The sequence below is a fragment of the Sebastes umbrosus genome, chromosome 5, assembly GCF_015220745.1.
Source record: "Sebastes umbrosus isolate fSebUmb1 chromosome 5, fSebUmb1.pri, whole genome shotgun sequence".
NCBI lineage: Eukaryota > Metazoa > Chordata > Actinopteri > Perciformes > Sebastidae > Sebastes > Sebastes umbrosus.
Genome location: NC_051273.1, coordinates 16,604,124 through 16,629,255, shown reverse-complemented (window position 1 = coordinate 16,629,255; position 25,132 = coordinate 16,604,124). Strand labels below are relative to the sequence as shown.

Sequence of the window (25,132 nt, the reverse complement as noted above, 5' to 3'; positions counted from 1 at the left end):
CGTAAAAACAGTGATTACATGCGAGACACAAGCTGCGTAATATACATGCTCAATTACACATTCCACTACATCCAAAACACAGGACTGAATCACATCAGTCCATTGTGCTGCAGAAGAACCCCTCCAGCGTGTCTCTTAGATCCATTTCAGGGGTTGTGTGTGTGCCTACAGGCTGCAACCTGCTCCAGTGTTATGTGCAATGTGTACTGATGAAGCAGAAAGGCAGCAACATGCTGTAAGCCACACTCATTTGCCTAAGCAGAATAAATCACTGCTGGCGGTGAAGTGCACGCCTGTCTATACACACTGAGCAGAGCGAGGAGAGAGGCTGAGAGGAAAGCAGAGGAGAGGAAAACAAAGGAGAGGAGGAGAGGAGACAGGAGGGGGGAGTGTAGGCTAGGGGGGGAGGAGGTAGAGAAAATGGGAAGAAAAGCAAGTAAGAGAGGGCGTAGATGGGCAGAGACGTGGAAAGGAGAGGAAATGAGAAGAGGGAGGAAGCGAAGGAGGGGGGCAGTGGAAGGGAAAGGTGGGCTATTTCTACCCTCATCAACACACATGTAGATGAGGTGGGCACATCTCCTGCAGATCTGTTTCTACTAACAGACCTGTCATACCACCATGCTGCTGAGACCCAGGGGACTCGCTGCAAAGCAACATAGTCACGCAACACACAGCAAGGCCACAGAAAAACATATGTGCTCAACCACAACCACATGCACATCTCTGATTTTTAGCTTCCCAGCTCAGGACACCATGGCATGAATAAAACACATTCCAACACAGGTGGTACTGTTCATAGGAAGGCAACGGTTTGATGCATTCGCCAAAGCTTGGGTTCACAAGAGACTGAAGAATTCACTGTGTTCATTCTAGGGATGCACAATGTGGATTTTTTTAAGCTGATATGATAACCAAAAATTACCTGCTTTTCATGGCCGATAAGATAACCGATAATTTCACATTCTTGTATTTTAAAAAGAAGTTCATAACCTGTACTTTTTGCACACCTGAGGGTAAGAAAGGCTAAGATGTAGTGAGCAAATATTAATGATTTAATATTCCATAGCACTGACCTAACCAAAATCTCACTCACTATCGTTTACACAACAAAAACAAACAACAGTTCTGACTCTTCAAATGCTCATTTATTCTTTTCTAGTAAAGTACATCAAAAAAATGTATTACAAAATGCAATCGTGTTTTCCTCAAAACATCCACACCAGCGACAACATGTTTAGCTCTCTACTCAGCGTGCTGCACTTGTTCTTCTTCTTCTCTGTGTATATCGGTGGATTGTAAACCAATTTTTAAAGGTGCATACAGTAGCGCCACCTACTGAATCGGAGTGTGTAAATGCTGTGTTTGTTAAGTCAATGGAAGAAATTTGGCTTCGTATTATCAGTCGATAATCTATTGTCTATAATTTAATTATCAGAGTAATACATAATAATGTAAATTTCCCATTATCAGCCAATAATTTATTGGGCCTGATCTATAAATTGAATCCCTAGTTAATTCTTGACTGGCACAAGATCAGTTTTAAAGCACTGGACTGTTCATGTCCAGATAAAGTGCTACAGCGGCTACCTTCTTCCACCATTAGGAATAATATGAGCACCCAGATCAAAGGAAAATACTAAATGTGTGTTCCTTTTCACATCCTGTGATTTAAAGCTGACACTTAATCTAGACTTGGATTAGTTTGGTAGATCAAACTCGGATATTAACAACCACAGCGAAATCAAATATTTACGATGATATATTCAAAATTACTATGATATATTTTTATACATTTTTAAATCATGCATTCATTTGAAGGATTTAGGTAAAACCCCATTCTTTCCCCGAGTACAGTACACAGCCAAATGTTTGACGCAACTTTAAAAAATGACAACATGGCTTCTAATTAAAGTCATAATGAGGAACCTTTAACTGGTTATGAAACAATCTCAATTTAAGAGACGGGAGAACCAGAATCAGGATTACGCAGGGCAGACTGTCAGTAAAATGAGAGGTTTTCTAAAGGGACTCTGGTGCTCGGAAACACTACCGCTTTTGTCCACAGGGACAAATGAAAGTTGAAGTGAGGTTATAGTAGCTTTAAGTGAAATTAATGTAAATGACACACCAAACCCAACTTACTTCATCTAATGGTGCTAGTAAAAAGTGCTACTGGCTGGTCCGAGCTACCTGGCTACATGACCAGACATACAGATTTTCTCTTGTAGCATGTAGACGGTGGATTTATCACTGGTCAGTTCACTGTTTTACACAGAGCAGGAGGTGTTTAAACACTGTGAGCCTGCTAACACCAACAACTACAGTAATTGCTGTCCTCACTATCACCCTACCTACTGTACCATGCACACACACAAAGACACAAAGATAATAATAAGAGATGTTCTGCAAAGGTGTCCCCAGAGGGTTAAGGATCAGCAGGAGAAATGTTAATGATCAATTAGATGTTAGAGTTGCTGGTGATTAAAAACATGGAGGACTTTAGAAGGGCCCTGAGATTAGTATGCCGACATCATTGACTCATCTTTTTCTTCTCTGGGTTACTGTACAGGCATTACGCACACAAGACACACACAAACACACACACCCACACACTCGCTGCCATTAAGACAGAAGTAGGCTGCAAATTAAAATTCTCCTGTGGCTGCCAAAAATGTAAGTACAGAACGAGAGAGGAGAGGCAGAGAAAGAGAAGAGGGAGACAGAGACAGATTGTGTCAGACTGGTTTGTGGTCCAAAAAGTGGAGCACTGTCCAGCAGATAGTCAGCCTCCGGATGTCTTCATGTCAATATTGCACCGGTAACAACGCTGAAAAAAGTACCTTGAGAAGAAAACAGTGACTACGTTTACATGCACAGTAATATTCCACTATTATTACTAGGTCTTATTCCGAATGGAGCATTTTCCGATTATGACATGTGGGATATGGCAATATTATTCAGGTTTTAAGAGCATTCTTTGGACATGTATACAGCGTGTTGCCTGTTTTGCAGCCAGCTCTGTGTGTTGTACACAAACCAACTAGCCGACAGTTTGCAGAGATGCAAGCCCAAAAGAAAAGCCTGCATTTCTGGACGGAAGGAGAAACACACCTAATAATAAGGGCAAAAAACTGAATATGTTGCGCATGTAAACGTAGTCAGTGTGATTATTGTTACAGCTACAGTTTATTTTTAAGTCTTTTTAAAACAATCCTTCTTGAATTGAGAGACATACTGTATGTTGCTGTTATGACCTCATTATCATGTGGTGCCTCGAAGTCGTGTCGCAGGTCATCAGTGACTCACCGCTGTCCCCGTATTTATTGAATAAGAGACCTAATGAGTGTCTGAAATCCAATTCACTCAGTGATTCACTGTTTCTACTGAACTAGGGACTGATTTGAGACACGCCCTAACGTTGTCCACAGAAATAGAGTAGGCTGAGTGATGCATAGAGACAGCGATGCTACATGAAGTTGTTGAAGTAACGGATGTTCTCCAGTGACCATCAGCAGATGGGCTGATGATCCCCAGTTCCTGCTCTGCTAAATTGGGAACACGAAGTCTGTTCTCTAAGTGACCTCCTCATCAACAGGATGCACCCTGCAGTCACTCTTCTGTTCATAAAGACAAGAAGGAAGTTTAAGAACATCATGGTTAGCATCATTCACAGTCAGAGGCAGCAGAACAGAAACTAAATCCACTAAAAGTGCCAAATTGCCCCAGAGACTCAGAGAGCGAACACAACATCGACTTGACAAGGATCTCTCTCTCTCTCTCTCTCCATGTCTTCCTCTTCTCCCCTCGCCTTCCTCTCTCTCTTCCTCTGTCTATCGATTCCTTCTGAATGGATAAGCATATTTTGTCTCTTTATGAGTGCAAATAGTGCTGGCCTTCTTTTCTTTCTAACCTTCAGGGACGGCAGCCAGGCCGTGATCTTGTGCTCCAACTGCTGGTTTAAGCTCGCCTCAGTTTGAAACAGATATGATATCAGAGACAGCTTCCGATCGATAGTTGGCTATTCCTAGTTCCTCATCCCGGACCTGAATGCGAGCCGAGGTCAATGCTTACCTGATCAATGACTGCAAATACAATCGATCCTCATACAGTACTTGGCTTCTACAAACGCCGGCTCTGATGTGAAACTAAATTGCTGCTCAGTGTGTGTAAGGATCGGCTGTGAAAAGGCTGATGCCGAGTTCCCTTCATGTGGGATGGAAAGGTAGCAATGGGGACGATTCCCATGGCAACAAGACGCAAGCGTTCATGGCATCATACAACTCAAGATGGTGATTGCCAGTGTTGCTAATAACAAGTGTGTTTTTTGCACACTGATGAATAATTATCTGGCATTGAGCGGTTGTATGATAGGCAAGTTGTTCCTGATCAAAATAGCATTAAATTAAGGTTCAGTTACCCTGACATTTTTGCTGGCATCCATGTTTGAAAGCTTTTCTAACACGTTGGTATTATTTATTGCCAAGTTGTATTCTGCAGAAAGAATGTCAACGCCCAGACAAGGAAACATGACATTGTTTGAGAAGTTCAATGCACTAACATGCAGCATTACAAACATGCTGCCAGAAGCACATGATGTGCCTTTTAAAGTTGAGTTTACGGAGGTATTGAAAGTCCGGTCGTGTCGTGTTTGGTGTGCTTTTTATTTGGACTCGGATCGACACAGGAACTGTCGTGTGCACTTACTGACTCTGTTGGAGGCTGTAAAAAATGTTATGATGTTCACAAGCAATTGCTTTGTGACTCACCTTTGTAAAATCTAACCAAAGCTATTTTAGATCAGTACAACAGAAACACCACTTCTGCCAGATAACTTGGAAAGAAAGCCAGAAAGCACACACAGCTGCTGTCCCTTGTAATGTGGTGTTTTTAGATGTGTAGAGGGAGAGAGACACACAAACAGCTTGGAGAGACTCAAAAGTCTCCCCAGGAAGTTATAACTGACCGGTTTCATGTGTGTATTTGTTCATAGACATCTGTGACTGTTATATTCTGCAGCAGCCTGGTGCTTGTTTTCTTATGATTCACTCAAGATACACAATATCGTGCATAATAAAATGCACTTTTTACTGTTTTTTATTTTTCAAGTTAGAGGGTACAGATTGGACACCCATATTTGTCCTGCTGCTTTTAGATGGCTGTAGTGATTTCATAAACTGGGGAAGCTTTCATTCAAATGGTACAGTTGTTCAATCATCTGCAGTACAGACTGCTTTACTGGCATTCTCTCAATGAATTTTTAAATGTGACTATTGGTTAGACAGGCTGTTCTCATACACCATTTGTAGCTATACCTACAGAAAGCAATGCACTGCAATTCGTATATATGCCATTAAATCAATTCATATGTAATCCATGTAATCGTGGACCAGGAAGAATAAAGAGCGACAAATGCCGTGTATGGAGGATGTCGGGTTTGATGGGCGGGTAAAAAAACACCAAACTTTTAGCCCGAGAAGATGGTTTTTGTATTCCATGTGAAAGAAGATGTCAATGTTAATTTATTTGTCACGTAACTTCCGTACTTAAGTTACACCACTTCCTGAATTATTTTAATCCAAACCACGATCATTTCCTGAAGCTGATAAGATTTTTTGCCTAATCCTAACAAAGCCGTTTCCTGTGAAGACAGAACTTTATTTTGTAAAGACTGTATGCATGTAACGAGTAGAAATTGACGCGTTCTGCTGGACATTCGTAGGAAAACACACGAAAAATGAGGAATAACACAATAACAAATTCAATTTAAATGTGACTATTGGTTGGAATATATTAAATCAAAATTGTTTATCTTATTCAGTCTTATTCTTTAGCATGTAGTTTGCCCTTACTGGTGAAATCTGCAAAATGATCAGCTCAAAAATCATGCAACAATGCAATGTATCCTCATACAACATGTCGTATGATGTCTTATGAAAAGTTATTCCTCAATTTTTGTGCGTTTACGTATGATACGTATGTACGAATTATAGTGCATTCCTTTTTGTAGGTATAACTATCAACGGTGTATGAGAACAGCCTGAACAATGAAATCAGATGCAGCCTTCTACTCTCAGTGCACCGCCAAAGCAAATTGTCACTAAAACACCAACATGTCTCTGTGCCGCCTCATCTGCATGGACCTCCCGTCTCCTTTTGCCTCTCCTTCCACCTTTGTGCCATCACGCCTGCTGTGCTCGGTACAATAATACCAAAACAACATGCGTTTCAAGGTCAGGGAAATGCCACTAGTCTTTCCGGTGCCGTGAAAATGGAGCCCTAGTAGTCTCCTCACAAACCGGCATGGCTCTACAGTTTGATTTTTGATTCCTTCTGGTACTCGGACCGTTCATGTTTGCACAATTTTTTTTCCTCAAACGAATTACCCTTCCTCTGTACGGTTGGTATGTTCTCTCCTCTCTTGACTTGAATAATGGATGTTCCCCTTCAGACTGACACCTCACTGAATCCTTGTTCTCTGCCTGCCCAGCAGTACAGAACAGAACGGTCAAGGTAATACGAGCGGAGAGGTGCACCCTCTAGGTTGGACGGCTGCAGCCTTGACTCGTACTATCGTCTCTCTGCCTTTAGTTTTTTCTCCCCCCCCCCCCCCCGTAATCTTTAGAGTGCATACTGTCTCTGTGGTAGCCGACACGCATGCACACACAACCGCATGCAGATATGCACGTCGATACATGCGCGCACGCACATTAGACAGATGGTTGAAGCTCTGCTCTGACAGAGGCTAAAGCACGGGGCACCTCCACTCTTCAAAGTCTCCTCGTTTCTCCTCACGCTGCTTTTTCAAACGCCATCTGTACCCAGGCACACTAATGTTATTTTAAACAAGGACACTGCCTTTCTTTTTCTCCCCATAATTAGACCATAGCAGGAATAGGGTTTCTTTCTGTCTCTGCCATATTATTACGTCTTTTGGAAAGACAAGTCTTGTCATTTGATACAGTTGGCACAATATAGCTTCTCAAGTAAAAGATAAAAGGATGGGAGATGGAGCATCTGAAAACATTTGAAGATTTTGCTCATGTACGCATGCATCAGTGCATGTGTCTGTCTCGGTGAGTGCATGGGCCTGCCATGCTTACAAGGATACAATGCACTAGATGCTGGAGGTGTGAAAAAAAAATTGATTCACAAATGTATCGCAGTTGTTTTTTTACGATTTCGAAATTCAATTTTTAATGTCAGAATCGATATATTTGCTTCATATGAGACTATGCGGGGGTAGAAGGGAGTTACTGCTTTTATTGTTGTAGTCATAGTGACGTGACTTCAGATCTGTTCCGTATCCGTAAACCAAAACAAACCGCAGCCGGTAGCGAAGCAGAAAACGGCGGAGGCTCCACGCGGATACAACTTGAACCCTCACATATTAAATCCAACGTGTTAAACACTACACTTACAGTAAAGTATGGAAAGCCTTTGGGTTTCACTCATTACCAGGAAAAGCAGAGCTGGACATCATGGCTAAAGCTGCATGCTAACTCTGTAATAGACAGGAAACGTTATCGTATTGTGGTAACGTGCGGTTAAGACAGCCGTCACTCGCATCTCCGTGGTCAAATTGGCCGACGCTACAACTGTAGAGCCCCCATATACTGCCATTTCTGTTAAATGCATTCAAACGGCCCCGATGGAGCTGACATTGAGCTTACAGGACAGCTAGCGACGGACTTGGCAAAGTTAGCGGAAGTATACACGTGTGACTACGTCCGGTTTTCAAAACGACGTGTTAACAAAGGGAACTGTATATACAAAATACATATATGGAAATAAGATTGATTGGATTATATTCACCAGAAGTATAAAACATTACATGTCCCTTATAAATTAAAAAGAAAACATCACTAATTTGTGAACTAAAAGTGAGGGAAATGTCTTAATTCTTGTATTTTTGGTTTACTCGAAAAAATATATTTATTTTATTTATTAATAATGCCTGACAATAACTGACATATTTGACTTCAGGACATCTCTGACTGACATATCATGCTGCAAATCAAACATTATTACTATATTAATTTAGATATTTTCCAAAGTAAAAGTCCCTAGAAGTGTATGATTCAACTTTTTTCCATGGTCTAGTGTTAAAAAAGTTAACAAAAATCTTAATAAATCACGATACTTTTAGAATTGCAATACTTAAAAATCACAATACATATCGAATCGGCACACAAGTATCGTGATAGTATCAAATCGAGAGATAGGTGTATCGTCCTAGCCATACTAGATGCATGAAACTGTGAGTTTAAGAGAGAAAGGAAGTGTGTCTTTCATTACCTAACAGTCAGGTTTCTCACCACTCTCCTCTCCTCTGGTCTCTCAGAGGAGCAGTCATTTCTCTCTGTCAGTCAGTCAGTGTTTGGGGAAATGATAGTGGGTTTTAGAGAAAAGAGCGGCTTTGTTTGGGCAGGAGCGAGCAAGAATAGCACTGTTTCCTTTCATCATCATCATCCTTTTACTGTCACCTTCTAACATTCTCCTCCATCACCTTCTCTCCTTTTGTCCTTTCCTTCCTCACTCCTCCGTTCCCACTCTTTCCCTTTCTCCTTTTCATTCCTGCCTTCGCTCCTGCACTCGCTCCTCGTCCCCCTGTTTCCCTCCTCCCCAGATTGAAGTAGCGTGTTATTAGTAAGGCAGCCAATGTGCCTGTCGGTGTGTGTTAGGGAGAGATAAGCACAGGTAGAGAGAGTTACATAAGCCGCTGTTGATTACTGTGGAGGAAAGGGAGAGCGGAAAAAAGAGAGTGAGAAGAAGAGAGGGAGAGAGTGAGAAAGACAGATTGCTGTACCTTAGTAAGTACATTGTGCTCTAATGTTGCCTGTATGGCTGGCTGGTGGTTGATAAGTAGCCCAGGCTTCTGGGGCTGGTTGAAAGGACAGTCATTAGGTTGGACTCCCTCGACTGGCAGCTTGCTTCGTAGATTGCAAGTTTGTTTTTGTTATAATGTTTAACGGGAGAAAAATAAACTCTCTTCAAGGTTTACTACATTAATATGGCATGACAGAATGGTAATAAAAAAAACAGCTGAATACACCCTGAGTTGGATTCATGGAGCCGATTATTCATTTAAAACTAGTTCATTAATTTCATCCGCAAGTAGTTTTTCCTCTCAGATAAATACCAGGATAATTTCTAAGGATGAGGCTGGTGATATTCTAGATTTTCTTATTTTGAACAAACGCCATCAAAAGAACAAAAGCAACAATTTGTTGATCCTACTGACTAAGTGTTGCCCATGCAGCCAAAGCCTGATGGAGCCTCTGTGTCATAAATTTCCATTGTTGTCCAACTATTAAAAACAACAATGAGTCACATCGTCAAACTCTGTGACATATTCATTCATAACCGTGAACATGGGTGTCATAGTTTATTTTAAGTCAATCCCACATAGACTCTCCTGCTGCTATGAATACTACTCACAAAACATGAAAATAGTGCCCAACAAATGCACTATTCGACTTGTTTTTGAGTAATGTTTGGTAAAAACTACAGTGCCATGCTGTTTAGGGAGTTGCTTAAAGGGCCAGTGTATAGCATTTAGGGGGATCTATTTGCAGAAATGAAATATAATATTAATTTAGTATGTTTTTTTTGTGTATAATCACCTGAAAATAAGAATAATTGTGTTTTCGTTACCTTAGAATGAAGCGTTTAAATCCACATACGGAGCCGGTCTTCTTCACGGAGCTGGCCGCCATGTTTCTACAGTAGCCCAGAACGGACAAACCAAACACTAGGTCTAGATAGGGCCATTCACGTTTTCGCATCAGCCACAGTATTTCTCCAACACGCTTGGCACAAGTTTCAGTTGGTTGCAATCTGCAACCTCACTCCTAGACGTCGCCAAATCCTACACACTGCTCCTTTAACTATTCAAAATATGAAACTATATATTTATGAACCATCTTTAAAGATATACTCTATATCATCAGCCTGAACATATGTGACTATGCAGGAAAGATGTGTGTAGGAAAGATATATGAGGGTAGATAGGAAAGTCTAGCCTGACTCATCAGAGGGTTTGTTTCACAGAACCATCTGAGAAGCAGTCATTGGAAACTGTTTGGAAAAGGGCAGGCATTTTCAAAATATCCTTGGCAGGTGATTGGATGAACCATCTGTCAATCAGACTAACGAAAGTGAAACTAACTGAAGGCAAAAACATATAACACATTGTTGGTTTCTGTGTTTTAAAATGGGACAGTGCCCACCTTATCATTTAACAAACTAATGCTGGAAAACCAACAAAGATGAAAGTGAAGACAATCCTTGCTCTGTCTTTCAGTCATTTTTTTGTTGCACCGTTGATTTGATGTGATGCGACAACTTCAGAACACATTAAACATGAATACAGTTACGGAGTATCTGACACACTAATGTGATGCCTGGTGAATCTCATGATATAAAGATACATTCGGCATTAGCAGTAATGTGAGGAATTATCTTTAAAATCAAAAGTCAAATGCATTTTTAACCTCAATTTAAGTTAAACTTTGTTTATTATACTGATATGCATTATCATAAAGAGATAGTCTCTCCCCCTACAGGCTAATAATAATGATAAGCAAAAGACTCATTATTTGTATATCACTTTGAGGCACACGTTTTTACAGGGTGGTTAAAAAAAAAAGAAAGGTATTCAAAGCAAAAGTCAAGGAAAAAGAAATAACAGATGGTCAGATCAAACCAGCAGAAAAGTCAATGCTGATTGATGCTGGCCGCTTGTACATCGTCACCCACATCTGTGTTAGGTCACATTTCACTCCATTAGTTATTTTTTCCTTCACACTGACCCTTTCCTCCTCTTGAGTGATACTGAACGGAGTAAAACAGGAGTGTTTCTCAGCACAACCTTGAATTGTGACTGAAGGCCGACTTCACTCTTCTGCGTTTCAGCCAAGGACATCCGTTCTATTTCACTACCTGAACTTGTTAGCGCTCTTGATAGAGGCTTACTCTTATAGAGTGGGTTAAGGATGACGTATTTTTGTAGGCCAACCTGGAAGTTAGCATCGCCCTGGGTTCCCCTCAACAGAAAGCCAATGGGATTTTTACAATTGGGTTTTGGATTATTGCAGAAAATGAGCTGTGTGGCAACAAACGCTTTGATCAGCAAGATAATCTTCACAAATGAACACCACTTTTATGATTAATGAACTGCATCACCATGGTCGCATGAACCGAAGTATACACAACAAGGCAGTAAAGGTGGACGAGTCGGCGTGATGACGTTTTGTAGTCTCATTTATTCAATTCAATTCAATTCAATTTATTTTTGTATGGCGTCAAATTACAACAGAAGTTATCTCAAGACGCTTTATATATAGAGCAGGTCTTAGACCGTACACTATAGTTTAGAGACCCAACAAGATCCAGCAAGCGCGCTGTGGCCAGGAAAAACTCCCCAATTAGTGGGAAGAAACCTGGAGCAGAACCTTATAAATTTAGCCACTTGTTAGCAACCGCCTTCTTTAAGACACGTAAAAACGTCAAAATTCACAAGTGGGGTATTTTCCGACATTTTTTATATCGTAGAACAAAACATTAAAATCTCTTAAGCTTTTGTTAACCACAGACTTTAATTTCAGGCATCAAACTAAAAACCAAAAAAGAAAAAAGAAACATTGACTTCGAGACGAGGGAACCGGAAGTGCAAAAATGCTAACTCTATTCCAGGTTTTAAGACTCATTCCTGCACCACTCTCTTCTGAATGTAAATCATATTCCCAGACTGCTCCAGTCTGCCCTGGATACACTAGTGTGTAGACACAAATAAGAGATGATGCACACACACACATATTGTTAGGCAAAATTATGGGTGATGGGGTCAACTGCCACCTCTCCTCTCTCACCTCTCCTACAAGGTTATTGTACAAACTCAAGGACAAGAGTAGCTGGGGCACTCTCTGCACACAAAAGTACACACATAGGAATGTTTAACCTCTCACATATACACACACACACACATATACACACTTTCCAATTGGTCACGGAGGATTGTTAAATGATCACGGACATCTCCACTGCTCTTTTCACACTTCATTCTCAACAGCACCTCTTCAAGTTATCACTTGAGTATGTGCATGTGCGTGTATGTATGTGTGTGCTTGAGCCGTGCCTTCATCAGTATGCCGAGCATTTGTCCAGAGGCCCTCCAGCCAGAACCAGCTCAATGCCAAACAAGTGTGAGGATTAAAAGGACGAATACAGTCCTCTCTTCCCCTCCCTCGTCTCGGCGGAGGAAGTGAATGAGCAATGCCCTCCTCTTCCTTAACTACCGCTGAGGTGCCCTTGAGCAAGCCTTTTGGAGTAGCTAAGTGCCTTGCAGCGGCAGACTGTTGTGAAATTGGACAGATTCCAATTATCAAGGTGAAGCAGGGTGTTGGATGAGTTTTAATGCTTAGTAAAGTTAAAAATCAAAAAAAAAAAGTCGACTACCAATCACACTCACTGAGTGTAACTCAAAAACAGCTCTCCCCTCAGACACAGCAGTGACCCCTATTTTACCTCTCATACAGCACACGCATGACAACTACAGTAATAAATGAAGGAAACCAGAGGAACAGCGATGGTTATTGTTTGCACTGTGTAGATCCCATTAGAATTGTTATTTTTCTGTTTCTGACAAGCTAATTAAAATGTACAGGTACAGAGCTGGCACAAAAGGAAGTAAGGAAGGGGAAATTGTGAAAGCCTGTCAGGGGAGAAGGAGCCAGAAAGGTAAAGAAAAGAGAGAATAAAACAGAATAATTTACAGTGAATAGCAGTTAATGAGATCATCCAGCAGGAGGAAGGCAAATGCTGTGGTTTAGGTCTGTTTGTGAGTGTGTGTGGTCAGTTAAGATTGTTCCTTTGTGTCTGAGTCAGAACCTTGATTACAGACCTAAACTACAAACTAAGTGGTCATCGTTTTCAGTTTTGGCCTATTTTGGTCCCAAAAGTTGTTTACTGCTGCAGAAGGACACTGATCACCATAGTTTACAGTAAATGAGGTCCTTCTGCAATGTTGACAGCGAAGAAAACGCTTCCAGTATTTGAAAGAGCCGAGAAAATTGCAGAAAAAGTGCAAATGAGCCACTTAGTCCTTCTAAGTAAAAAATAAAAATAAAAAGGGTGTTCGTGCTGCAAATTGTATTCCTAAAATCATCACTTTCAGACAGATTTGTGTATTATATCTAGGGCTGTCATTCGATTAAAAAATGTAATCGCGATTAATCGCATGAATGTCCATAGTTAATTCTGATTAATCGCGTATTAATTGCACATTTTTTATCTGTTCAAAATGTACCTTAAAGGGAGATTTATATTCTAAGTATTTAATACTCTTATCAACATGGGAGTGGACAAATATGCGTGCTTTATGCAAATGTATGTATCTATTTATTATTGGAAATCAATTAACAACACAAGACAACGACAAATATTGTCCAGAAACCCTCACAGGTACTGCATTTAGGATAAAAAATGTGCTCAAATCATAACATGGCAAACTGCAGCCCAACAGGCAACAACAGCTCTCAGTGTGCTGACTTGACTATGACTTGCCCCAAACTGCATGTGATTATCATAAAGTGGGCATGTCTGTAAAGGGGAGGCTTGTGGGTACCCATATAACCCATTTTCATTCACATATCTTGAGGTCAGAGGTCAAGGGACCCCTTTGAAAATGTTGGTACCAGTGGATTCCTTAGGTTTTCTAGTTTCATATGGTACAGGTATCTTCACTCTAGCTTTAAAACTGAACCCACTACAACTTAAAAATTGCGAGTTGCGTTAATGCGTTAAAGAAATTAGTGGTGTTAAAACAATTTTGCGTTAACGTGTTATTATCGTGTTAACTTTGACAACCCTAATTATATCATTTTTGAAATACATCCAAAATCCTTTCTGTAAATAAAAAAAGCAAAAGGTAATAAGCCTGACCTGAAATTCCCTTAATTTTACGTCTAATACTAGACTTAAAAGGATATATAAGACATGTCTCATCAATGATTGGCTTTCACAGAGTAGCTTTTTATTTGGCAGCCTGGCTGTAAAGTAAATAACCTTGTGCTGCCTGTGTCCTGGAGAGAAAAAGAGAACAAAAGGGGGAGTGAGACGGTCAAGGTGCTCCTCCGAATAAGAATTCAGGGGAGCGAGCGCCATGAGACAATCCAGCAGGAAATATAAAAAAAAAAAGAGATGGGGAGAGGGACGGCATGTACAAAAATGTGGAATAACAATAAGGAGGGTTTTTATGTGCGAGAAAAGAGACTGCACACAATGATGCTCAAACACAAAATTCCCCTCTTTCTCGCTGCCTCTCTTTTATTCAGTCTCAGTCACACAGACATGCCTGTGTGCACACAGTATTATGTAAATAGTCTCTTCGGCAGAGTGCCGCTGTCACTGAGCGAGCATCCTCTGGGCCATCTAGGCAGCCTCATTAAAACAAGGCACAGCATCCATTAATAGATACCACATACACACATGCATATATGTACTGTATATACAGTCGGCGACGCACACGGAGCATTCACAGACACCAATAAAGCACCACCCATGAAGCACGGCTCTAAATGTTCCTCTCAGGTGGCAGTCAAAAAATATCTCCAAGGAAACGGCTCAAATGTCACTGAGAACAATGCATGAAGAGTGTGTGTGTGTGTGTGTGGCTGACTGTGACTGGAGCTAGCATGTATTGTGTGGCTTTAAACAGACTCGGGGCCAATGCCACAATACAGCCCCATATGCTCAGTCTTTAGCTGGTGTGTATGTGTTACTATTACACTATTCATCTTCTCTCTTTCTCCAAACCTACTGTAAATCATTGTGTTCAAAGCAGCGCATTGGGTTTAGTTTCAGAGGGGATGAGCTCGGTGAAGTGTGCAAAAGTATAAGGACTACTTGGGAAAGAAGTGTTTAACATTGCTGGACTGGACATACAACAATTAATACGGCTGTCCCCTCTTAGTCCAACCCGATATCATGCCAAAGGATAGCTTGTCAGTGTCATGTTTTTCCTCCCCGTGGCGTGAATATTAAATGAGTGTATGAAGGTGCAGTACCAGCAGGGGGTAACAAATCCACTTAGTGAAGTTTAGGAAAAACATCATGGTTGGCCTTAAAATAAGTACGTAAACTAATATGTATAATATGTACAGAAACAACGTAACATAAGTACGGAAAACACGTCACAAACATCACTAAAAACACGTCACGACTGTCATTAACGTCACTAATGTAGCTTACAAAACAAAACACCAGTGGACCCATCCTCCTCCCCTCCCGCCCGCCATAAGAAGTCTTACTCACTATTTATTCTACATACAAATGGGATACAAATGACACGCCTAAAGCAAGAATGGCGTTCTTATTAGACGCTTTTGTCTTGTCATTCACGCGCCTTTTTGTGCGACCAGGGTGCTTAGTCGAGTAGTCGGCCATTTGGTCTTAGTCAACTAAGATTTCTTTAGTCGACTATTTGTATTTTTATCCTTTTTTTCATGCTGAATTACTTATTCCAAAGAAACTTATCACATCTCTGGTAAACACAAAATTTAACGCGGTGCATTTGTGTGATTCTTTGTCGAGAAACTCAGTTTTACAGATCTGTCGATTAACTCAACTAATCGATGAGTCAACAAGTGTTAGTCGATTACGACTTTATTTGGTTGAGGACGGACCTAAAAATTAGCCAAACACATAGTACACATGTATGGAGCATTGATGTCTCTGTCTATACCCTGTAAAGTAAAAGGGGCCTGTGTTTGCTTTTGATCTGCTGGCCCCGCAGGTGGCTCCCGAGGTGTGGGCTTCATCCGCTTTGATAAGAGGATAGAGGCTGAGGAGGCCATCAAGGGCCTGAATGGACAGAAGCCATCAGGTGCCGCCGAGCCCATCACGGTCAAGTTCGCCAACAACCCCAGCCAGAAGACCAGCCAAGCCCTTCTGTCACAACTCTACCAGTCCCCCAATCGCCGATACCCAGGCCCCCTCCACCACCAGGCTCAGAGGTTCAGGTGAGTGCTGGGGCAGGGCATGGAGAAGGTCATGGAGGAGGAAGTGGGGCAGAGAATAGACAGGGGATAGGGTGGGGAAGGGTTCAAGGTAGTGTTGGAAATGTATCCTGGATATGTGGTTTTAAAGATGCGTAGTTAATGCAGAGTTTCCCAACCTTGGGAGCTGACCCAGTGTAAGGTTTTCTGATATTCATCTGGTGATCAAAATTCCTAAAAAAAAGTGACTGGTTCTACTGTTCAGTAAATTTGAAAGCAGTCCTTCTTGACAACCAGTATGAGCAGCTTACAATGTGTCATAGAGTTGCAAAGTGGGAGGATTTCAGGTGCCCCTGGTTTCAGAAGTAAAAGTCCTATTAATTTTCTCCATAAACAATGTTAAAGCTAGGGTTGGTAATCTTAAGAAACTAGCAACAGTACACGAGATCCAACCGAAAAACCCAGCCCAGTGTTGCCAAATCTTTTCCGATGAAAGTAGCTAGCAGCACTAGCTCCAAAAGTGCCTAAATCTAGTGAGAAAGTCGCCAAGTCGGCAACACTGACTGTCCTTTACATTAACTGGAAGCCTCTTAAAGGTGCAGTGTGTAGGATTTGGCGGCATATAGCGGTGAAGTTGCAGATTGCAACCAACTGAAACTTCCTGAGTGCCAAGCATGTAGGAGAACTACTGTGGCCGACGTGAAAACACAAAAATGCGAATGTCCCCATCTAGAGCCAGTGTTTGGTTTGTCCTTCCCGGGCTGCTGTAGAAACATGGCAGCCGGCTCCGTGAAGAGGACCCGCTCCCTATGTAGATATAAACGGCTCATTCTATGCTAACGAAAACACAAAGATTCTTATTTTCAGGTGATTATAAATTTAAGAAAAAATACTTAATAATATTATATTCCATTTCTGCCAATAGATCCCCCTAAATGCTGTTCCTTTAATGGGCATTCAGAGTGGGAAATCTACTTCCCAGAACCAGCAGCTGCTCCTACTTCCCAGCTCTATTCCAGACACATTGTGATGTAACAAAATGAAACACTAAGTGCTGTGGGCATAATAAGGTTGAATAAGAATGGGGTCACTCAGGGCCATCTGCCCAAAAGGTTGCGAATCTCCAGGTTTAAGTGTTCAAGAATAATGGAAAGCAAGTATTATGTATTTATCAGCAAACTGTCTAATGTGGTATGATTGATGGTGTGATTAACATTTGAAGAACTGAAAAACTTGTGCACTCCCAGTGTGTTTGGTATCATTAAATGACAAACAGGATTGCTATTTCATATGTGGATATTTAATGTCATCAGTCTCGAACTCAACAGCGATTCTTCTTGGTTGATGTAACAATAAATGAGTTTAATCAAGGAAACAATGTCTGTTCTAAACTACAGGCCTGATTTGGAAAACATTTGCACCAAATGCAATTTACAATGTTCGAACAGGGGATGTTACACCCACACATGGAGAGCGTGAGTCACAGCAACGTCTCATGTGTCAACAGTGATGCAACTTTTCTCCTGTGAACATTTACCTCAGCAAATACGTCCCCCTTTTGAACAATTCGTGCGAGCTCTGGTGCACCTGGTGCAGGTGTCAATAAATCAGCTCTGTGTGGGTCCACCCAGATCAGAGAGGAACTGTTCATAAGAGACTGTGGGGTTCTGTCGTTCACAACTACGTATTTCCCCTCATTTCATCATGCTGCCATCGTGTCAACACTTCCCAGAATATTCCATGTGAGGCTTGGGCAAACACATGGATTTGGATAAAATATATTGTAAATGTTTATCAAACAAAAGAGGTATTGTCTTTCTGACTTTAAAGCCCCAATTCTGCTTGATATGGTCACGGTGCTACAATGAATGTTGTAGTTTGACTCACATCAAATACATTGCCAATATAAAAAGACATTTGCAGGATTTAAAAGACATGATCTACTGTATTAAATAGTGCATAAGCCCCTGCATTAGAAGTTATTTAAGAGAGACTAATATCTTACATCCAATGAACAAAAGGGCAAATTAAAACAAATGATGCCAAAATTAATTTAAGGATTTGGGTTTTAACCTTGTTTCAACTTAATTAAAGTGAGTGCATATGAAGTAACGTGTTTTGCCCAGGTCAGTAATCTCCACAACAAGCTATCATTTAACATCATATACAGTATACGGCTGACGTACTGTATATAGGGCATCCTACCTGGTCATTTCCTGTCACTCACTTACAACACAAAAAATCCTTTTTTAATTTAAGTATTACATACGACACCTACAGATGGTTAGGGCTTACTCCTTGAGGTCATGTTACCTCTCACCTCAACAAAATTTGAGACAGAAACAGCCTGGTGATTGTACGATATTACGCTCCATCATCCGGTCCAGCGAGAACATATCAGAATTGGAGAGGGGAGTATGTGCTTATACAATTTCCTCTCTCTTTCAATAACACTAAGCCGGTCGTGCTGTTTACTCTCTATCAAAGTCAGAGCTTGGATGGTATTTTTCTTCTGGAGCGGCTTCCCTGGTGTGACACCTGAGCGATGTAGCGTGGCTGTGTGTCTGTGATACGCCAAGCCAATTTACAGGCTCGGCAGGAGAGCTGTCGCTTCCCATCACAACTCACAACCACAGGACACTTCCGCACTGTGTCTATGTGCTCTCTGCTCCCAAGCCCTCCACAAAAACCTCCACAATTTAGAAGTTAGAAATGTGCTCCGTGTGCACAGTTTACCTTTTTTTTTAAATTAAGGACAGTGGACTATTTCTTTCCTAATACAACACAGTATTCAGTCAAAGTGGAGCAATTATTTGTTCTGTTTATCCCTGGAAGAGACTAAATTAAATCTAAATTAAGATATATAATATTTGTATGTTTCAAAAAGGTCAAAATACATTCAATAAACTAAAAATAATGAAGCAGAAATGATCTACTAATGTATGCCTGAAACAAAAAGAAATATAAATTAGCACTGGAAATAAAATCCGTTAGAGATTGTAAAACTGATACTTCTGCTTGTTTTAGAAACTTAAAGAGGAACAATTATGCTTTTGTGCTTTTTCTCTTTCCTTTAGTGTGTTATAATGTATGTATATATATATATATATATATATATATTTTTTTTTTTGTGCACGTAAAAGATATGCAAATTTACAAAACCCAAAGTCCACGCCAAAGGGAGTTACTCTCCCCCACAGAAACACTGCTCCTGAACTGCCTGAAATGCCTTGCTTGAAGTCCCGCCTTTACTCCTGTAACATGGTGATGTCACCAAGTAACACATTTGCATAAAGGCTAGTTTGGCACGCCCTCAAACAAAGCTGACCGAAGAGTTTAGTTCAGTTGATCAATCAGAGCAGACTGGGCTTGAAAAGAGTTTTTCAGCACAGGCGCTATGAGAAATGTAAAGCGTTTTTAGAACATTAAATCATGTAAACATGTTCTAGTAGAGGCCCAAAATACAAGTATGCACCTGAAAATAAGCATAATAGCTCCTCTCTCACAAGTTAAGACCCGAGTTAAAAAATAGACTTATAATTGCATCTATCCTGCATGACTAAATCCTGTGATTTATGTATAATGTGCATGTACACTTCCTCTTTAAGACGAGCAAACATAACCGACTCAAGCACAATACAGCGAAGATCCCCAGATCCCGGCTCGCTTCCGATCCTCTGTCGTTAACTAATGGTACTAATTAGCAAATTAGCCTTATTATATCCAGGGCAGGAGCCAATTTTAATTGAACAGATTTTTGTTTAAAAAAAAAAAGGGAAGACAAAAACACCCATTCCTCCATTAACATGCATTGAGAGAAAGCACAAAAGCCCTATTGTTTATATCAAGCTTGGAGAGGCAGTGTGAAAAGCTGGCAGAGTGTTTGCGTGGTGAGTGTGCATCAGTGTGCGTTCGTACATGTGCGAGAGAGAGAGAGAGAGAGATAACGAGAGAGGGAGAGAGAGAGGGAGTGTTAGCAGCAGGTTGTTTTGTTGTGGCCCAACGGCCCGGCGGCCAGCAGATGTCTTCGTGCTCCCGGGCCTGGAGCGCCTCTCCTCTGAGCATCCTCTCCAATTGACTCATTTACCCACAAAGCAGCCTGCTTGTTCCCTTCCCACGTAATGGGCCAATTACTGCTTTAATGATTCCGTATATCCTTTCCCGCACGTTTTTTCTTTGTTTTAGGGCCGTTTTCATACTGTTGAGAGAGAGAAGCGCTACAGTGCAGACACACTTTGAACCCAGATAATAAGTAAACCTAGTGTACAATGTACTGTTTATGTAAAATGTAAGCTGACTCCAATATTGGTATTTCATTGCAAGTACTATGACTTTTAGAGCTGCAATAATTAATCGATTAGTTATCAACTATTAAATCAATGGCCAACTATACTGATAATCAATTAATCGGTTTGAGTGATTTTGTAAGAAAACAAAAGTCAAAATTCCCTAATTCTAGCTTCTTAAATGTGAATATTTTCTGGTTTCTTTACTCGTCTATGACAGTAAACTGAATATCTTTGAGTTGTGGACAAAACAAGGCATTTGAGGACGTCATCTTGGGCTTTGGGAAACACTGATCGACATTTTTCAGCGCTTTTTGACATTTATAGATCAAACAATTAATCGATTAATCAAGAAAATAATCGACAGATTGATCAACGATGAAAATAATCATTAGTTGAAGCCCTGACGAATTCATTAACATTGTAAACATTTAAATGCATCTTAAACATTTAAATAAATAAAAAAAACATCAATATGAGCAACTTGGGAGCCAGTATAAAAATTATATTTTAAAACACAGGTTATTACAGTACTCAGACTTCTGCAAGATTTCTAATTTATAAGATACTTAACTACAATTACCTGGCATCCCGCTGTTTAATTGTCCCCGATTAGACGACTACTGATCTGTTATCTCTAACGTGCTTCGTAAATTGAATTTAAAATTATCAATAGTATTGTGATTATCAATAAATAAAAGCCTTCAAAACCTAGTTGCTTTCTTAATTGCAATCAAATAATAATGAAGTTGTGTATATTTCATGTGAGAAAATAAAAATAATGGAGCTTTTAAATGGTCTAACAGTAGAATAGATTATATTGTGGTAAAAAAAAAAAAAACAATAAAGTTTTCAATAAGATTTTGTAGCAGTTGTGTTGCGAGAAAGAAAAAGCTTGTTGACTAAAAGAGACGACCCTCTTAGGCGAGCCAAAGTCAGAGAGTTTGTAGTGTTTTCGAGAGGAACGAGGCGTCACTGGCCAGCTGTTGCTCAATAAGCCGTGGCCCCTGTCCATTAGGCCAGAGGAGTTAATAAGACATGAGACAGGCCAGACCCAAGTGAGGAATGAAGGTCATTGAGTCACCAAGCAGACTGCATCCATCCAAGAGGGCCGACATTTCATACAGCCCACAGGTTTCTGAAGTCCGCCTCGCAAACACACACACACACACACTGTACCCTGGCTGACTGCAATGGCTGTCGCTCACGGCGCTGAAATTATTATGAAACCAGAACATTTCCCAAAAACCTAACCCTTTTAGACAGAGCGCACCCTCTGACTAAACACTCAGCCATTCCACCTGACCTGTTAGCACTTAACAGGTTGACCCCGACCACAAAGACACACATTCACAAATTTCACGGCTGGTTTAATGTTCAGTTTTTGTTGGTCCACTTCATAGAAAACATACTAATCATCATCACCTCTCTCGCTCACCGCCATTCAAATGCCAAACCATTACACTGACAGAACTCTGGATCATTTCCTGTCATCTCTCAATTGAGATTTAAAGCGCATAATTTATGAAAAGATTTTTTTTTTATTAACCTCCATCTTCGAATAAACCATCGATGTGGTGGCATAAATTGTATGGATACCAACATGCAACTCCCTGCATGTAAAGTAAGCCGATGATTTGCCGTTGTGTAGCACAAAGGCTAGCATCCTAGTGTAGCTGTGTGCCACGCTATGCGAACACCCTGCCTCCATTAGCGCTCTGTATGTGACTGTAATCCTGATCTGTGACCAGTCCACTGCTGTATAACAATTAAAAACAGTCGCACCTACAGTAATGTTGATGTTCCTGCGCAGGGCTACGCTGAAGCCTATGAAGTAGCGCAGTGGCCGACCATACTGATGGTACTGTAGCTTCATTTCCTGGTGGGGCTCCTCAGTGTAATGGGCCAACTATAGATGGGTTTGTTTGTTCTTGAGTGAGGAGGACCATGCAGTTCCTACAGGGACTTAACATTAGTTCCATTGAGTGAGTCGACCATCTGCCCACCATTAACCCCAGAACCCTCCTTCTCTTTACAGGCTGGACAATTTGCTTAATATGGCCTATGGCGTAAAGAGGTAATTAAAAACTTCACCCAATGCCAGATGTCCATGTTGACTCAATGATTTTTCAATATCCTTTTTTCTGTTCCTTTTATTTAGTTTATGTTCCCTTGTATTTTTGCAGTCACTTTGCGTTTGACAATTCGTTCAAGGTCAACTGCATTTTTGGTTATTTGATTTGTTTCTTTTCCCTCGTAAGCTTGAGTTGGTTTTGAAACCCTACCAACCACTTAAGGTGTAAACAAAAGAAAACAATCAGTCTTTGTTTTCAGTGGTGATGGATTTGCTTTGTTTTGATTATGACAAGTGCTGGTGTTGTTTGGATTGTTTTTGGGTTGTTTCTGTGTACTGAATGGATTTTGTTCTCTGGTGTAAAACTCCTAATTTCTAGGTGTGTTTTTTTTCTACCGGATTCAGGTTCTCCTGCCTTGTCACTCTACAGCTATAGCTTGGGAACAGTCTCTCTCAAAAGTACAGTGTGTAGGATTTGGCGGCATCTGGTGGTGTGGTTGCGGATTGCAACCAATTGAGCACCCCTCTGCTCGCTCCTCCCTTTCCAAGACTGCGATAACGTGAGCCGCCGAGTGCAAACCTGTTGTAACGCTGTTTAATGGCCATCCTTACCATAATAACACTACTTTAGGAGCAACAGAAGTCAGACGATGGCTGACGGTACCACAGTTTTGCACTCTTCGGCTCACGTTAGCACAGCTTCACAAGCGTGTAGAGAACTACAGTACCTTCAGGTAACGTAAAAACCCGAAAGGCTCTTGCTAGAGCCAGTGTTTGGTTTGAGAAACTCCGTGAAGAGGACCTGCTCCCTATATTATATTCCATTTCTGCTAATATATTCCCCAAAATGCTACACACTGTACCTTTAAGGAGCTAATTTTGAATTTGTCACTTTAATTATGTAGGTATTTCCTCACTACATCATTAGAATAAAACCTTTGTACATCCACTATCAACTATGTACACAATCCTTTATGGGATAAATGTACATCTGTGCAGTGGAAGCCGTGACAAAATTCTATATTGCCGTAATTTCTTGGCAGTACTAGCTGAGATGAGTTAGTGTTCAGCGGGGACACGGGATGAGGCTGGATGAACCTGGATCCCTGCTGGAAACAGGAAACGCTGTTTCACTGCAGACAGCTCCAGCTTTGCTCGGCACTGCTCTGCTCGAATTCCTTCCTTTCGCCTCCATGTTTCATTTTTGCTTTCTCGCTACCATAGGTCTTACATAACCCAGAGCAGCAGTCACTGTGGTGATAGATGTTTCATGTGCTGACCGTGGCATCTTGCATGTTTGCAAGCACAGGGGACACCATCTGAAGTCAGCTTAGCAGCTCAAACAGAGACGGAAGTTTTAGCTCGAGAGAAATGTTCCCTTAGAAAGTTCCTCTGAGAAGCTGTAATTAATTTTGTTTAACCCTTCATGTCTCCCATGCCCGATAAGCACTGTGGCCTCACTCTTGAGTCATTACATAATTTTATAAAAAGGTAAAAATAGTGTCTGATTCAGCTGCACTGATTGCAAAGCATGCCATCAAGTTCGAGGTGCTTTTCAGTGATCTGAGGTTATTATGATTTGAAAGGGAAGAGAAGAAAGGTGTTAAGAGCTGGAGATGGTTGGCTTTAGAGAGGACAGAATAGATATCTGGTCAGCTACACTGTTGCTATGCAACCCCTGGTCTCGTCTGTAACATTGGTTAGTGTTCGGTCCCGCTCTGATGGGTACGCTCGCATGCACATTTACACACACATGCACACACAGACACACGCAGGCACACGCATCTCCACATTCTCGCAGTGTTAGCTAGCCGCCAAAACCGTCACACTCTCACAAGCCTCTCCGCTTTTGCATATAAATCACCACAAGTTTTTTTTTTTTCCCGAGCGCAGCAGGAGAGGCCTGAACGCAGCCGAGCATGTCAGACAAGGCCTCGACGTGATGAAGCCAGTTAAGATTCCACCTGCTTGATACGGGAGAAAATATTAACTCACCTCAACAAGACATTGAGGCCATGAAGAGATATGTGAGACAAAGGATTTGGAGCCTTTTGTAATACAGTTTGCTGCTGCAGCAACCCTGTGGTGGATATGAAAATCCCCCTGTATCTCAGTCATATAGATTTATGAAATTATAATATATTTCATCTTGCCTTAATCATACAGAAATATATATACTAATATTATCTGATTATCTCATTTAACACACTCAAAAAAAAGAGTGATTAGAGCAGAGAGCCCTTAGCGTCAATAAGCTAAACACCCTAGGTGCTGGTAGTATTAGCATCCACAGCGACCACAATGGCCAGAAGCAAACTCCGCATGACCAAAGTCATGCAGGAAGGTCGTAGTGATTGGCGGCCATATATAGTCGCTGGAGAGAGAGAGAGGGGTGGGGGCCCTGAGCAGCAAGCAGCGCTATCGATCAGTGCCACAAGCTCTGGAATAGAACAGAACACCCTGCAGACTGCGGGAGGAGTGGGAGGAATACACTTTGTACCTTAATGCCACTGGGCTGTAAAGTGCTTCCATTTTCCATTTAGTTCGCTCCCTCTTCCCTCCCTCCCTTTCCTTAAGAAAGCAGCCTTCTCCGAGACAGCTGCAGCAAAGCGGAAATCTCAATTAAAGAACGCCCAATAATGCCTATAGTCGTTTCTTGGAGAGAGGTGGCATAAGAAATGAACCTTTTTATCTCATTTACCTTTTATTTAAAAGTGGGGATTTTTTTTTTTCCTCCTCTCCCTTTTCCTTTGAGCGGAAAGGCAATTAAGTGAAGT

The 25,132-nt window shown here is 41.1% G+C and overlaps 1 protein-coding gene across 10 annotated transcripts in view; it reads left to right on the top strand.

Annotated features, from left to right (window-relative positions):
* elavl4 (ELAV like neuron-specific RNA binding protein 4) overlaps positions 1 to 25,132 on the top strand; it is a 97,628-nt gene that overhangs the window by 67,194 nt on the left and 5,302 nt on the right. For 5 of the 10 annotated variants that reach the window (XM_037769116.1, XM_037769122.1, XM_037769120.1 and 2 more), the window contains 2 exons: positions 15,785 to 16,019; positions 22,320 to 22,358. In XM_037769116.1, coding sequence (XP_037625044.1) covers positions 15,785 to 16,019; positions 22,320 to 22,358 — 274 coding nt within the window. The remainder of the gene's footprint in view (positions 1 to 15,784; positions 16,020 to 22,319; positions 22,359 to 25,132) is intronic. The other 5 variants (XM_037769117.1, XM_037769121.1, XM_037769119.1 and 2 more) reach the window with 3 other exon arrangements.